This window comes from Hypomesus nipponensis, chromosome 6 (genome assembly GCF_054491055.1).
Source record: "Hypomesus nipponensis isolate SF chromosome 6, ASM5449105v1, whole genome shotgun sequence".
Classification (NCBI taxonomy): domain Eukaryota; kingdom Metazoa; phylum Chordata; class Actinopteri; order Osmeriformes; family Osmeridae; genus Hypomesus; species Hypomesus nipponensis.
Window position 1 is genome coordinate 1,485,001 of NC_140366.1, and position 16,624 is coordinate 1,501,624.

General features: G+C 38.8%; 1 protein-coding gene and 2 pseudogenes across 1 annotated transcript; 2 read left to right on the plus strand and 1 right to left on the minus strand.

Moving 5' to 3' along the window:
* Window positions 1-119, plus strand: LOC146286355 (5S ribosomal RNA; annotated as a pseudogene).
* A 176-nt stretch (window positions 120-295) lies between these two features.
* Window positions 296-414, plus strand: LOC146286356 (5S ribosomal RNA; annotated as a pseudogene).
* Window positions 415-11,266: 10,852 nt separating this feature from the next.
* On the minus strand, window positions 11,267-14,788 carry LOC146286357 (uncharacterized). The gene is made up of 8 exons (XM_084700328.1): window positions 14,655-14,788; window positions 14,433-14,569; window positions 14,182-14,279; window positions 13,721-14,055; window positions 13,570-13,628; window positions 13,331-13,467; window positions 13,087-13,214; window positions 11,267-12,709 (listed from the first exon to the last, which is right to left on the minus strand). The coding sequence occupies exons 2-8, from the start codon at window positions 14,471-14,473 to the stop codon at window positions 12,392-12,394; spliced, it is 1,116 nt and encodes a 371-aa protein (XP_084556454.1). The 5' UTR covers window positions 14,474-14,569; window positions 14,655-14,788; the 3' UTR covers window positions 11,267-12,391.
* Window positions 14,789-16,624: the final 1,836 nt, after the last annotated feature.

The following is a 16,624-nucleotide window of genomic DNA, read 5'->3' on the forward strand; positions in this document are numbered from 1 at the left end:
TCGTACGGCCAAACCAGCCTGGCAATGCCCGATCTCGTCTGATCTGGGAAGCTAAGCAGGGTCGGGCCTAGTTAGTACTGGGATGGGAGACCGCCTGGGAATACCAGGTGCTGTATGCTCTTTTGCTCATTCACTTAGAAACTGAAATCTTGCAATATGCACAAGTAGTCCTTCATGAAAGGGGCTGGAAGCTGTTTTTATTTTGACACGAGAGAGAGAGAGAGAGAGAGACCACCTTGCATTGTCAAATGCCAAATCAGTATATGGATAAGTAGCCTATAGTTGTCAACTTATTTTGTACGGCCAAACCAGCCTGGCAACGCCCGATCTAGTCTGATCTCGGAAGCTAAGCAGGGTCGGGCCTGGTTAGTCCTTGGATGGGAGACTGCCTGGGAATACCAGGTGCTGTATGCTCTTTTGCTCATTCACTTAGAAACTGAAATCTTGCAATATGCACAAGTAGTCCTTCATGAAAGGGGCTGGAAGCTGTTTTTATTTTGACACGAGAGAGAGAGAGAGAGAGAGAGAGAGAGACCACCTTGCATTGTCAAATACCAAATCTGGATATGGATGTTTCTCTCGGTGTTTATGCATGGTGATGGTGTTTTGTGAAGATGTTTAGCCATTAGATTCCGTTTTTGAGACATTCCCTTTTTTATTGGTCTAAAGTGCTTTTCAGCTCCTGAATAGCGTTTTCAATGCATTTAAAAAGTACGGCATGTTACTTCTGTCTGAATGTTTTTTTGGATGTTTTAAGTGTTATAACAAGTTTCTGTGGCTGTTTAAAAAAATGAAGAGCCACAGCAATAAAAAAAGGAAAGTCTCAAAAATGGAATCTAATGGCTAAACATCTTCACAAATCCCCTTTACCACATGGTTATAACACTTTTTACAAACTTTTTACAAACTTTTTACAAACAATTACAAAGTTTGGCATGTAACTTCTGTCTGAATGGTTTTCTTGATGTAATAAGTGTTATAACATGTTTCTGTGGCTGTTTTTGCATGGTAAAGGGGTTTTGTGAAGATGTTTAGCCATTAGATTCCGTTTTTGAGACTTTCCTTTTTTTATTGCTCTAAAGTGCTTTTCAGCTACTGAATAGCGTTTTCAATGCATTTACAAAGTTTGGCATGTAACTTCTGTCTGAAAGGTTTTTTGATGTTTTAAGTGTTATACCAAGCTTCTTTGGCAGTTTGTACAGTGAGAATTTGTTTGTTGAAGATTTTTAGCCATTAGATTCCGTTTTTGAGACATTCCTTTTTAATTGCTCTAAAGTGCTTTTCAGCTCCTGAATAGCGTTTTCAATGCATTTACAAAGTTTGGCATGTAACTTCTGTCTGAATGGTTTTCTTGATGTTTTGAGTGTTAAAACATGTTTCTGTGGCTGTTTATGCATGCTTAAAGGCTTTTGTGAAGATGTTTAGCCATTAGATTCCGTTTTTGAGACATTCCCTTTTTTATTGCTCTGAAGTGCTTTCAGCTCCTGAAAAGCGTTTTCAATGCATTTACAAAGTTTGGCATGTAACTTATGTCTGAATGGTTTTCTTGATGTTTTAAGTGTTATAACATGTTTATGTGGCTGTTTATATATGGTAAAGGGTTTTTGTGAAGATGTTTAGCAATTAGATTCAGTTTTTGAGACTTTCCTTTTTTATTGCTCTAAAGTGCTTTTCAGCTCCTGAATAGCGTTTTCAATATATTTACATCAAGAAACATCAAGAAAACCATTCAGACAGAAGTTACATGTCAAACTTTGTAAATGCATTGAAAACACTATTCAGGAGCTGAAAAGCACTTTAGAGCAATAAAATAATGAAAGTCTCAAAAAACGGGATCTAATGGCTAAACATCTTCACAAAACCCCTTTGCCATGCAGAAACAGCCACAGGAACATGTTATAACACTTAAAACATCAGGAAACCATTCAGACAGAAGTTAAATGCAGAACTTTGTAAATGCATTGAAAACGCTATTCAGAACTGAAAAGCACTTTCCCAGCTAACACAGTTACGTTGCCCTTACGTTGCCGCAACGTCACTTGTTGAGCCAACATACGGGACCGTGCATCTGTGGGGCGCCAGTAGGTTGCCGGAACATCATCTTGTGACGTTGCCAGTCCGTAACCGCAAAGTTGCGGCAAAGTTATTTTCCGACGTTGCCAGTCCGTAACCGCAACCTCCTAGCAACTAACTTTCTGACGCTGCCAGTCAGTAACCGTGACCTCCTAGCAACGTCATTTTCCGACGTTGCCAGTCCTTAACTGCGATGTTAATTACTAACCTATATTTCTCAAGTCTATTGCTTATATTTGGGCGGTTCATATGCAGACCTCATTTGCCCCAAATGCTACTTGTTCTTGTATAATAGGCTACATGCCAACTTCAGGAGGACTATGTTTGTGTGGTGTGTAGCCTAACTCAAGCTAATCATAAACAAGGCAGGATTTCCATGTAATATTCAGTCATTTTATTTCAAACAAAGTGCCAAACAGTGAATGAACATCTTCTGCCAGTCTCCGCTACAGGTCCTGTGTGTTGGCCCTGACAATGAAGCACAAAATAAGTTAGTGTCCTATCAACATAATTGCACGTATTGAAAGGGGCTATACAAGTCATAAAAAATCACATCTAGAATAATATACATCATCAAAAAATATTATGGGATACTAGTTTTTGGTCACATAGCCATGTGAAAAGTTGGATTGGGAAGCTGCAATCATCATTCATTCACCTGGCTTGTTTTGAATGGGCTGCCGGGGCGTGTTTGAGTGTCTACGCTGTGAGGAGCGTAGACACACCCTTCTCTCCTAGTCCCGTCTTCCACTTCATCACAGCATCTGCAATTAGAAGTCATGAACTTATTGTTAGAACCAATTTGAACGTTGAACGCTGCGTGTAAGCCATAGTTCACAGCATCTCAAAACACCTACCACACTTTCGGAACTCCAGCACCTTAAGGCGCTTCTCAAGGTCTTGGAGTTCAGCCTGTGTTTGGGCCACCTGTAGGTCCATCACTGGCACCTCTTCAGCGTGTTTGCCCTGTCGTCACCTGAATAGGAGAGCCTCTCGCTGGTTCTCCTCCAATGTCTCCATCTTCTGGAACATAACCTGTAATGTGTCTGTCAGTAAAGAGAAGTAAAACAAGTTTACAAGAGTTAACATGATTGGCATACACTGTGGTTCTTCTAGATTAGCTGTAACATTGATGTAAATAACACATGTTACCTTGAATGGTTGTATACAAAGCATTCGTAAGACAACATTTGTTGTTTCGACAAATATGTATCCCCCTGCCACGATCAGAACAACTTAAGTATGCCTTACAATGAGTTGGCAATGCTATTGAGACGCTTTGAGTGTCTTATATTTGCACTTGCCTGGATGCCAGCTGTTTTCCTGGACCCCATATAGGTCCTCCTCCACCAGAGTTGACACCTAGGGGTCTGGTGATGCAAAAGTTTTCAGTCTTGCTTTTTCTTCAACACATAGCCTTTAGGGTTGCCATGGTTCATACAATTATTGTCACTGTTAAAAACGGTCATTCATTACTTTACCATAATTTCTCAGGGACACAGTGCTAGGCCATGTGACGGTGGTAGGATACTCTGTACAGAAATGAAAGTAGAAGGTAGTTTAAGTACATATTATTAGCATTTTGATATCAAAATAAAAGGACATGTGTGATCGTTCGAAAGCAGGGCCCCACAGCGTAGCGTCGCACATGTGTGATTCTGAACATTACAACCGACTATTTTCCGATAGACAAACAATGTGACAAACGCTATAGTATGGCTTCAAAATGTACAATTAGTAGGCTAACAAGTAACACTAGCAGGTAAGAGCATTGCTACTAGTATTATGCTAGGTTGCTAGGTAACGGAAGCTAATTAAAGCTACCTATCTGCCGTTTAGGAAAAAACTCACTGTGGAAGCGTCGGAAATATTTAGTACTCACGCATCTTAAGCTTAAAACGAATAAACTTATCCAAAAACAGATGTCATGTACAAATTGGAAGAATCAGTGACATGATACTTTTATAGACGCCATTGCTGCGCAGTCTGCCCCTGAGCAACAACTTTGCGCATGCCCATTTCAATGCATCTCTGAAACTGGGATTTCAGAAAAAAGTTTGCAACGGAACGCATGGATTTCAACTTGAACTTAGCTACTTCAGAGGTGAGTTTTTTTACAGAGGCTGTGGAGCTAGCTGTTCACGTTTTGATAAGTTGGTCATGACTTGATTCTTTTATGGGTGATTTGTGAGACGCTAAACTTTGTATGTATTTTCAGTATCTAAACATAACTTTATGAAGGGTTTAGTCTTACCTCAGTACATTATACTAGCTTTACTACTAGTAGGCCTAGCTAGCGAAATCCTAACGTAAACAATGTGAATCTGAAACAGATAACCAGGCTAAATAGCCTAAATTTCAAACCTATGAATAATAGCATGCTCCATCCGATATCAGAAAATATGTTTATATATTTAAATCTATTTCTGTAAAGAAACTCACCTCTGAAGTAGCTAATTTCAAGTTGAAATCCATGCGTTCAGTTGCAAACTCTTTTCTGAAATCCCAGTTTCAGAGATGCGTTGAAATGGGCATGCGCAAAGTTGTTGCACAGGGGCAAACTGAGCAAACCTAGGTTTGCTAAGGAAAATTTGTTATATTCTGTTATGACCTATCTTTGGAAACTTGAGAATCGCTTGTCTTTTGGTCACATTTAACAATTTTGTATTACAAAATTATTGCAGCTCAGATTTGCATTGTGTGTCATACAGCTTTGGTGTGCTGGACAAAGAATGTTAGCTTAATCATGTTACACATCACGAATTGATTGCTTTTGTACATGTAAAGAATGAAATACTTATATTTTAATATATGCCTAAGGATAAGAATATAAGAATTATATTCAAAATTCAGTCTTTTATTTATTAAAGCTATGTTCCTGCATATGAGAAAAAATTGATGACCATGCAGGGGCTGAGCTGCACATGCATTGTCTACATTTATACATGCTGGGTGCAACATTTAATATTGTGTGATTGAAATTCATGTAGACTATGGCTACATTACAAAAGTGTCAGAACTGAGAGCAATCCAGTGTGATCTCTCCATGATAAACCACTGCACTCGAGATCCGTTGTCCTAAGACCAAAGAGCGACTTAACAGCAACTCAACCCATGGTACCAAAATGAATTTATCCAACCGACCAAGGTACGAAGTCGCGGCAAATTTTTCCATGGGACCTAAAAATGACGTTACCAGCTGACCAAGGTACGATGTTGCGGCAACGTTGTCCATGGGACCTAAAAATGACGTTACCAGCCGACCAAGGTACAACGTCACGGCAACGTTGCCCACGGGTCTAAAAATAACGTAACCAGCCGACCAAGGCACAACGTCGTGGCAACGTTGTCCATGGGACCAACTGGCAACATTCCCTTTATAACGTTGCTACAATGTTGTCACGACGTTGCCAGAAGGTAAAGTCACGGGTTACCAACGTTAACCAACTGGCAACGTTGCCGCAACGTCATGTGTTAGCTGGGTTGGAGCAATAACAAAATGAAAATCTCAAAAACAGCAACTAATGGCTAAACATCTTCACGAAACCCCTTTACCTTGTATAAACAGCCACAGAAACATGTTATAACTAAAACATCAAGAAAACCATTCAGACAGAAGTTACATGCCAAACTTTGTAAATGCATTGAAAACGCTATTCAGGAGCTGAAAAGTACTTTTGAGCAATGAAAAAAGGAAAGTCTCAAAAACGGAAGCTAATGGCTAAACATCTTCACAAAACCCCTTTACCATGTATAAACAGCCAAAGAAACATGTTATAACGCTTAACCCGTTACTTGGTAGCGTCACATATATGTGATGTTCGAAAGCGGGCCCCACAGAGTACAGTCACACGTGTGATTCTGAACATTCCAACCGACCATTTTCCGATAGAAAAAAACTATATGACAAATGTTATAGTATGGCTTCAAAATTTACAATTAGGAGGCTTACAAGTAGCATTAGCAGGTAGTAGCATTGCTACGAGTATTATGCTAGGTTGCTAGGTAACGGAAGCAAACTAAAGCTCACTAGCTTTCGTTTTGAAAAAATAACTCACTCTGGTGGCAGCGTCGTAATATTTAGAACTCACTCCTCTAAAAGTTAAAACATCAAGAAAACCATTCAGACAGAAGTTACATGCCAAATTTTGTAAATGCATTGAAAACGCTATTCAGGAGCTGAAAAGCACTTTAGAGCAATAAAATAGGAATGTGTCAAAAACGGAATCTAATGGCCAAACATCTTCACAAAACCCCTTTAACATGTATAAACAGCCACAGAAACATGTTATAACACTTAAAACATCAAGAAAACCATTCAGACAGAAGTTACATGCCAAACTTTGTAAATGCATTGAAAACGCTATTCAGGAGCTGAAAAGCACTATAGAGCAATAAAAAAAGGAAAGTCTCAAAAACGGAATCTAATGGCTAAACATCTTCACAAAACCCCTTTACCATGCATAAACAGCCACAGAAACATGTTTTAACACTTAAAACATCAAGAAAACCATTCAGACAGAAGTTACATGTCAAACTTTGTAAATGCATTGAAAACGCTATTCAAGAGCTGAAAAGCACCTTTGATTAATAAAAAAATGAAAGTCTCAAAAACGGTATCTAATGGCTAAACATCTTCACAAAACCCCTTTACCATGCATAAATAGCCACAGAAACATGTTTTAACACGTAAAACATCAAGAAAACCATTCAGATAGAAGTTACATGCCAAACTTTGTAAATGCATTGAAAATGCTATTCAGGAGCTGAAAAGCACTATAGAGCAATACAAAAAGGAAAGTCTCAAAAACAGAATCTAATGGCTAAACATCTTCACAAAACCCCTTTACCATGCATAAACAGCCACAGAAACACGTTTTAACACTTAAAACATCAAGAAAACCATTCAGACAGAAGTTACATGCCAAACTTTGTAAATGCATTGAAAACGCTATTCAAGAGCTGAAAAGCACTTTTGATTTAAAAAAAAATGAATGTCTGAAAAACGGTATGTAATGGCTAAACATCTTCACAAAACACCTTTACCATGCATAAACAGCCACAGAAACATGTTTTAACACTTAAAACATCAAGAAAACCATTCAGACAGAAGTTACATGCCAAAGTTTTTAAATGCATTGAAAACGCTATTCAGGAGCTGAAAAGCACTTTAGAGCAATAAAAATAGGAATGTCTCAAAAACGGAAAAATAATGGCTAAACATCTTCATAAAACCCTTTTAGCATGCATGAACAGCCACAGAAATATGTTATAACACTTAAAACATCAAGAAAACCATTCAGAGAGAAGTTACATGCCAAACTTTGTAAATGCATTGAAAACGCTACTCAGGAGCTGAAAAGCACTTCAGAGCAATAAAAAAAGGAAAGTCTCAAAAACAGAATCTAATGGCTAAATATCTTCAACAAACACCTTCTCACTGTACAAACTGCCAAAGAAGCTTGGTATACACAGTAAAATTGGCAGTGTTGATCCAACACTTAAAGAGTCAATTTCAACACTCTTCCAGATAACATACGCTCCCGACCTACAGAGTCAAAAATACTCTTACCGTAGTGTTACATTTTTTGAGTTAATCCAACTCTGATAAGAGTTAATATTAGTGACATATAACACTGACAAGTCTTACTGAAGTTTAACACTATGACGAAAAATAACACTGATAGTGTTATTAAAATTTAACACTAGGTTTTTTAAGTGTAAATCCGAATTAACTCCTATTAATTTACTCTTTATGAGTGTTAGACCTACTTGACACTAAGAGATTACTCCCTACAGTGTTGATTTTTAATTGACTCCTACCAGTGTTAAAACATATACTTGCGTATTTACTCCCTGTTAGTGTTATTCTTATGCAACACTTATTGTTCTACCTTAACATGTCCAGTTTACACTTAAGTTAAGGAAAAATAAGTGTCTGCAGGAGAAAAGCAAAACACAACAATATATACATGTCTTAGTACAAATTTATTGAAAAAATTAAGTTTAACAGACACTTTCATGTGAAAAACAAATACATTGTTTTTAAGAGACGTCCTCCCTCCTACATACTCAACATGTATATAATACAAACTGTATGCGAGGTTCGTCGGACCGTTTACACTGAAGTACACAGAAACAAGAATAAAAAAAAAAAGTCATTTTCTTTTGAAAAGACAATGCATTGTGGGGCGGTTGAGTAAAAAAAAAAAAAAAATAGATCCATACACTAAACCTTCCCAGAAGTAAGTACTCATCCGGGCATTTCTCGCCTACACAAACTTGCTTATGCAACCACAACATACTCAAATTAACATCAAAATGAGTATGAGAACGCTGGTCAAGGCTGCATAAGATGGCAATATGGAACTATATAAAGGGAGGAATCTGTTGATCCATATGCCATTTGTACATCCACTGGTTTGAAGTAGACCAACTCTTGAACATCAACCACATTAACTGCCTGTAAGGGCTTTAAAACAATTTTAAATGCGTGGTAATGCTCATCAAAACAAACTGTTTCTACACCTGAGCCAGTTAGAGCAAGTTGCTCATCTTTCACAATAACAGTCCGGATTTGACAAAATACTGGCATCTCATCAGCTACCTCAACGCACACCAATAAACCAGGCCGATATTCAGTGCCGTTGTGTTTTACCCATTTCACCGACATAAAATTAGTAGAAAGTGCAGTGTTAAGTTTGGCAGCAATTTCAGGGCCTTCCTTCAATTTGCTTAGCTGCAACATTTTTCCTGGACCAATAGTCAATCTACACTGGTTGATAGATTCCAAATGCAAGGCCATTTATCTTTGATGTTTTTTGGCCAACGTCTTGGTGATATTTTTGAAACTCTTAAGCTGGGTCTTGAAAAAGTTATGTTTTGCCTCGTAACGCATACACCAAGTGTGCAAAATTGGTCCAATTTCCCTTATACATTGAGGATAGTGCATCATGAAATGATGCTTAGGTAGGAGGTTTTTAGCAGGAAATACATGCTTAAAAAGCCGATGATGCTCAACAATAAGGTTTTTCAGGAAGATGGTCATACCATATGTAAGAACAGGAGAAAATGCAATATCCATAATCTGCAGAAGCAAAATTAAAAGATGCCAGCACTCATCATCTCTCTGTACTAGATCGCCAAATATCAATGGCATGTTACGCAACAAACACCAGGACTGTATGGCATTAAGGCCCAAATCGTTGCTTCCATCAAATAACTTAACTGAAGGGGGACGATTTCTCCTTTCAGAATAGCCATAGTTAAATGACTCTATTCTTCGTGCCATCTCTCTTGCAGTTATAAAGTTAACCTGAACATACTCCAATACAAGTTTAAGCTCAAACTGTCCCACTCCTTCTAAAACGTCATGCATGATATCGACAGAATCATTTTCAACTGTGTGGAAATATTGCAGAGAGTTCAATAAACATGAACACTTGACACCATAAACATGAGGTAGCTGTGGATTTGTTTGTACAGTATAGCAATGTTCTTCATGCATGTCTTTTGTTCGGAATATCACACTCTCTTCATCTTCGCAAAACACAGTTTGAAAATGACTTTTTTCTAAGATACAAAATCGACAGCAATTCCTTGCACTAAATGATTCTACTAACCCAAACAGGCCATGAATACCAAGATTATCCCCGGTGATTTGCACAATGCTGCCACGAACAGGACTTTTTAATGAGGGAACTTTAATCCCATCAGTTTCAAGCACTTTTAGGTCACTGACGATGGGCTGAAGTATGGTGTCAAACCTGTATGTTTTAATGTCTGGGCATGAAAAAGTGCGCACAAATGTATATTTACCAAAGAAGAATTTACCTTTGGGGGAAAATTTCTCAGTGTAAAATATATAGCCCCCAATTTGTGTATACCTTTTTTAGATCCCAATGGGTTAGCCGTCTCAAAGTCATCATAAAGTAATTGAATTTGCAATGCACAACTTTTAATTGAAAAAAGAGGATGTCTCTTCATATACAACCCATCTTTTATATCAAAATATACATTGTCCTTGGGAGTAAGGCTTGACATCAACATATCCCTGAGATTTGGATTTTCCAGAATAGACTGCAATGTTTGGAGAATTGGAACATAGGCAAATGTGTCTTTAACAACGACTTGAGTATATGTTTCTGTAGATCTGTTTCTTCTATTTTCAAATCTGACACCAAGTACTTTTTCCACAGGTTGAACAGTTTTCCATTTCTTCTCAAAAAATATGTTTCGTTTTGATTCAGTATTCAGTGAGGTAAAAGGATTTTCACGTTTTTCAAACAGTTGTTCTACTTTTTCTTTAGAACCAGTATCCTGAGAAGCTAAGCATTTCAAAGCTGCATCTTTGGCTTGACTCTGCACTTCGAGTACTACCTCTTCCATATTTGACACAAAAGTATTTAAAGTAGATTGGCCTACACCAGAAACCTGAAGATGTGCAATAGCAGATGCACACATATCATGAATACTCACGTTGGATACTGGCACGACTTGAGAGCCACTAGCTGTGTTGAACGATCGCCCGGGGACTCGAAGGTGCGCGCTGACCAGGGTGCTGATCCCCCGGGGACGAATAGCCACTGCTATTCTTGATTTGCACCTCTTCCCAGATTCACGCTCGGGGTCTCACGAGTTTGCATAGGCCGCGTGCGCGGAGATCACACGCCTAGTCGAGTTACGAGTTAGTCGGAGACCCCCTCGGGAATCGCCGCACCCAACACAGCGACCACGATGTCGCAGACGTTCACCGGGCCCTCGATCACGACCTCAAGAGATCATCTTTTATAGCAGCAAATGTTTATAGGCCCTTTTTTGGGCAACACATCATAGTTTATCGATCACTTATTACTCGGCTGTGTCTCCCTCCCGGTTAACGTCCTTCCCGCCTGGGTAATACATAAAACCAAAACGCTTTCCTCCCCGTTAGTTTTATCCCACGCGAGACGCAACACCGCACCTATCGAGAGAGTACATGTGCCTGAACAGACGAACACTTCGGGATCCCTGTGTTCGCGTAAACACCAGCTGGACAGTATTCGTGTCTAAATGACTGGTCGCGAAACCCCGGGGAACTCACCTGACGTCTAGGCGGGTGGTGCTGGGTGGATGCCTTGGTCTCGAGCGGGGGGTGCACAAATGGGCGGTAGAGCAACGACTGTCTTTGTCAGATTTTTTTTATTGGCAGAAAATTATAGGAACAAAAATCAAAAGGTCAAAAACAAAATAAAAAAGGAAGCTAACCTCTTTGACCAAGGGCGTACAGGAGAAAATAAGAAACGCGGACCTTAGGGGTCACTCGTAAAACAGAAATTAAAAGGTGGTCAGTACAACTGACGAAAAGAAAAACAAGCTCAGGTAAAAACTCGACTTGACTTCCGACAGGCAGAGAGAGAGCGTTTTCAGAGTCTGCTCTAGAGAGTGATCTGTAGAGAGTGTGGACGCATTCCCTCACAATTCTTCATTCTTATATCTTTCAATACGGATGGCCCTGTCTAGACTTTGGGCCATATATGACGTACACACTTCTCCTGCACTCCTCAAAAGGTCAAATGTGGTTTCACCAACGCAAGCATTCACTAGCCACATCCTCTGCATCTGTCATACTGAAACATCTCTCTTAAACTTCTACACATTAGCAGTTACACATATCTTATTTTAAGATGCACATCTATTAAGCATTCAAAATTCAAAAGGTAAAAAAGCTATTCTTAAAATACATTTGCCAATGCACACTCACAAAATATATGCATATACTAGAGATCAAAACTTTTCTTGAAAACACAGAACTTGATATAAGTATGCATGAAAAAATGCTAAAACCTTTATATATGTCTGCAAGCATTTAAGACTTTTTTAATGCACAACTTGGATATACGTATGCACAAAGTCAAACACATTTGCCAAATGCACATTTTTCATTATAAGCATTATTATTTTTTTCTGTTCTATTTTTTCTCAAAATTATTTCTCCAAAGTCCATCAAAACGAATGCAACTTCAGGTGCGTTCGACAGCTGCTACTTCAAAATGTTGTGACGGAGCATTCATTGCAACATCATCACTGTAAACAATATCATCCATTTCAACTTCAGGCTCAATTTCCTTAGCATGTTTTGAGTTTAAGTGTTTTTTTAAAACCAGAAAAGGTTCCAAAAACATGACAACATCTTATTTGAGCGCATTTTAAGCGAAGTGACTTTCCTGAACATAAACCATGAATCAATCGTATATGCCTGATAAGCATGATGCCACTCACAAAGTGGGTCCGGCAAACAAAACAAATCATCCCCATTCTGAGATAGTTTATACACAAACTACTGTAGCAGTCTAGCACGAATCTCTGCGACGCGTGGGCTCTCCTGGACTTTGCCTATGTCTATGTTGTACACAGTGGTCTGTACAAAGGTGTACATGTTTTGGAGCATCTGATTGTACATAATACCAAACACAAAGTGTGTCTTAAAGAGTTCGTCGAAAGCTCCAAGAGAGCTGGTTGACCTGCATGGTATAGCTTGCTTGTCAATCACGATGTAGAACTCATGGATGGTGGCCCTGTTCATCCCAATGGCAAGAAGATAGGGTTGAGTGGAGCTGGTGATGGCATCAACATGTTCCTGGACGCTCGTTCCACTCTGATAAAAGATAGGAGTAAAAGTTAAACATAGATCACAGATTAAAAAGCTTTACTCTAGTTCAAGACCGTAATTATTAATTAAGGTATAAAAAATAACTTTGAATTACATCTCATATTTTGAGTCTGAAATTTTAAGTGGCATAAGAGATGATTTGTGTATCTGTGTCCATCAATTTAACATTACATATTTTAGAAAAACACAAGAGCTGCATAGCTCTGATGACTAGTCCGACAGAAGATCTCGATTGAGACATTTTTTGTGCCATATTTTTTATTTTCCAAACCTTGAAAACTGCATTAATTGTCATTACTTAAAACATGAAAAATAAAAAAAAGAATACAACACTTGAGATAGCTATAGCCAACAATACAAACCTTCATAAACACAACCAGATGCTTTTCAGCCTGGGATGCTGACACCCTGCCAGGTCTTTTTCGGCCTTGGGCTGAAGGAGGAATCAGGTGGAGGAGGAGGATAATTGAGGAAAGGTCACTGTCCCATCCTATACACAGAAGACAGAAAGAAAGAAAACAAAAACACATCTTAAAGCCAAAGCTGAACCAAGAATAAACCGGGGGAATCACAACAGGATTCATTAGATGAAGTACAACAACCTACCAGAGCCAAGAGACGCCTCATCCTCTTCTCTTTCATTTGATGTAGCTTCTGCACAATAAATCAGTTCCTTAAGGTCACTTGTTGTAGGGAGGGCCTTGCTCTGCTGGATGATCTTTTGTTTAAATGTAGTAGGCCACCTATATGGACAAATAATTATTTAAACCAATTTTCAATTCCACAAACTGGATTTTTTCATATATTATTATCATTTATAAATAAAATATAGATTTTGAACCGACCTTTCCAAAAACTTTGCAGCAACATCTTCTCCAAACTGCAAGATGAAGTCTTGCTCAACCTGCAATAGATACATCACATAGCAAAAGTTTAGAAAAATAAAAATGACAGTTCAGGTTATTTGTAGTGATGTGTGCTTTAACACTTAATTACCAGGCCTTTGACATCTTGGAAGCGTGGAAATTCAGTCAAGACGTCTGAAGATTTCTCTTCATCGAGGACGATCTGACGACGATATTCAAATGTAATCTTCATCTTTTGCTTGACAGAAGCCTCATCAGAACAATACTTCATGAATGACATGGCCTCCTTGCATTGCTCTTCTGTCAGGGTCATCTCAGGACTTAATGATACGTCCCTTCTAGCTTTCGGCCCTCCACCAGTCTGACGAGGAGAAGCTCTGGTCTCTGATGTAGCATTGCTCCTCTGGATTGTTTTGAGCCTCCATGCTAAATAACCAGTGCCACTTTCACCATCATAGAAATGTTCTTTTAAATTAAAACAAACAATAATTATTAAGTAGAAAACTATACTTGTGTACACCCACCACAGTCAATATATAATTGCTTATTGTATTGTAGTTTCTGTATATTTGTTGGAATGCATAACAATACTTACGTTTCCATTTTTGGAATATGGATCCATCAGGTACGGGAACATGGAAACTATGCCTTTGGCATACATCTCTCTGACATGGCGTGGCGGTGCCATCCTGCAGAGGGTAAAACAACACATAACAAACAAGTCTAACATTGAAGATTTAAAGTCTCTAAATAAACACAAAACTAATTGACGAGGGCAGTGAAGTGTGAATGAACAGACAAAACTGATTTTACAAACATGAGTCCAGTAAAGTTTTTCTTACCCATGAGCTTCAGTCATGTTGGCAGCAAGGATGTTCACCATCTGTCACCGTGAAGAGTCAGTCAGACTTTTTGTCCTGTTGTATTCTTCCACAATACGGTCTCCACCTGCTGTCTTAGCCAGGGCTGATTCAACCAACTGTGAAACAACACAGGAAATACAATAAAAAGTGAGCAATCCTCAAAGGAAAATGCCACATGAAACATTATACACGTCAACATACGCGTTTGGCATCTTGATCCTGTTTCTGCCGTTTTGCTGATGGACTTGAATCCTCCTCCAGAATGATGGTGTCATCAGAGGTGCAAGATACAAGTTCCAGTGCTGCATCAGACAGTGAACTGCCTGTTGCTCCCTCGAGTGCTACACGGATAGGAGAGGGATGAGAGAGAAACAAACACCTCCCATTTGTCAGTTTTCCACAACCTACATTTTTAACTGAGTCTAGCTCAGAGAATAGTCAGAAAGAAAAAAAGTCATGACAGGAACTTACTGTGTTTGAATCTGATTGTAAATACACCAGCGTTTGGCTGCTATGCAACATCTTCAAAGACGTCTGGTCCACCTCCGTTCCCGTCTCATCACACACTGTGACGCCTTCAGAGGGTGGCGGGATCGAGAACTTCGTGAAAGCTTTTTATAAAAATACACAAACAGAGGTTTTAAACCCTTAAACATGGTCACTGTGTAGGGCACCTAATGTCATCATCATTATTATTTACATACAATTTTAAACTTAATACAAACTCCACTAAGCTGACCACCGTTGGTTGCTGTCACCAGAGTTTCCGTTGTCCGGTAATTACCGGTCAATGCCGGGAAAAAAATGGGGAGGACCGAAAATTCGAAAATTGTTGTTTTCAACTGGAATTGCTTGATAGCCGTGTTGGAGGCAGCCACGTTCGGTAAGTCCTTTTTTTACACATTTTAAGCTAGAATCAATGATTGGGTTCGTGAAAGTACACTACTCTTGAGTCTGAAGTGACGGAAAACCGAACTCGAAAAGTAGCTACTGTAGCTCTAGCTTTTTTCCAGTGTTTTTAATTAGTGAATCATTTTGCATCTCGACGAATTGTTCATCAAAAAAGTTGAGGAGGGCAGCTTTTAATAGAAAAAGCAATTCCCCACAGACCTGTCGGCTCAGAATTTTGATTTTACAATATAGTATGACTTACCAGCATTCAAGAATTCTTCAAAGTTTGGCTCTGTGATCCTGACATATCTTTGTTCCGTATTTATTTTAGTTTTTATCAACATGATGGAACCTGTAAAATCAGAGATTACTATTGTTGGCTTAGACTGCAATGCCAACTATTCGGTTTAATAACCGATAAAAGTAAGTTTAACTTACCAAGACTTATCATTGATTAATGCCAGCTAGCTAGCTTAAAGTGGTTGCTAATTATTAGCCTCACGAGGCAGGCACATTTAAGATAGCTTTGGCCTTGGCCGTTAGCCCTTTGTAATTCGGTATTTGACGACATACAAACAGCTCATAAACCACCTTCTTGTAAAATCATGTTTCGACTGCAACCCCAAAAAATGGTTTAATAACTGATTAAGTAACTTAAACTTACCGAGACTTATCCTTGGTGACGACCGCGGTAAAATGGCGACGTGAACGTGGTGGTCCTGAGTTTGGAAGAATGAGATGGGGGCGGAGCTTTCCAGAAAAGGCTCCAGAGTTGTTTCTAAGGAACACCTGCCTTCAACACCTGCCTTCAACTAGTTGTCAGTCACTACTCTTGCTTTTGTTGAGTACATGTGCCTTAACACTGTACATTTTACACTGTAAATTTGAACTCTGAAATTTAACATTAACACTGGCTGATATCTTACTCTTGGTTTGTTTAAATTACTCTCACTGTTGTTGTAATAACTCTGAAGGAGTACATATTTTTTGACAATGCCTTTTTAACTCTTGGGAATTTACTGTGTAACACTTAAACATCAAAAAACCATTCAGACAGAAGTAACATGTCAAACTTTGTAAATGCATTGAAAACGCTATTCAGGAGCTGAAAAGCACTTTAGAGCAATAAAAAAAGGAATGTCTCAAAAACGGTATCTAATGGCTAAACATCTTCACAAAACCCCTTTACCATGCATAAACAGCCACAGAAAAATGTTTTAACACTCAAAACATCAAAAAAACATACAGACAGAAGTTACATGCCAAACTTTGTAAATGCA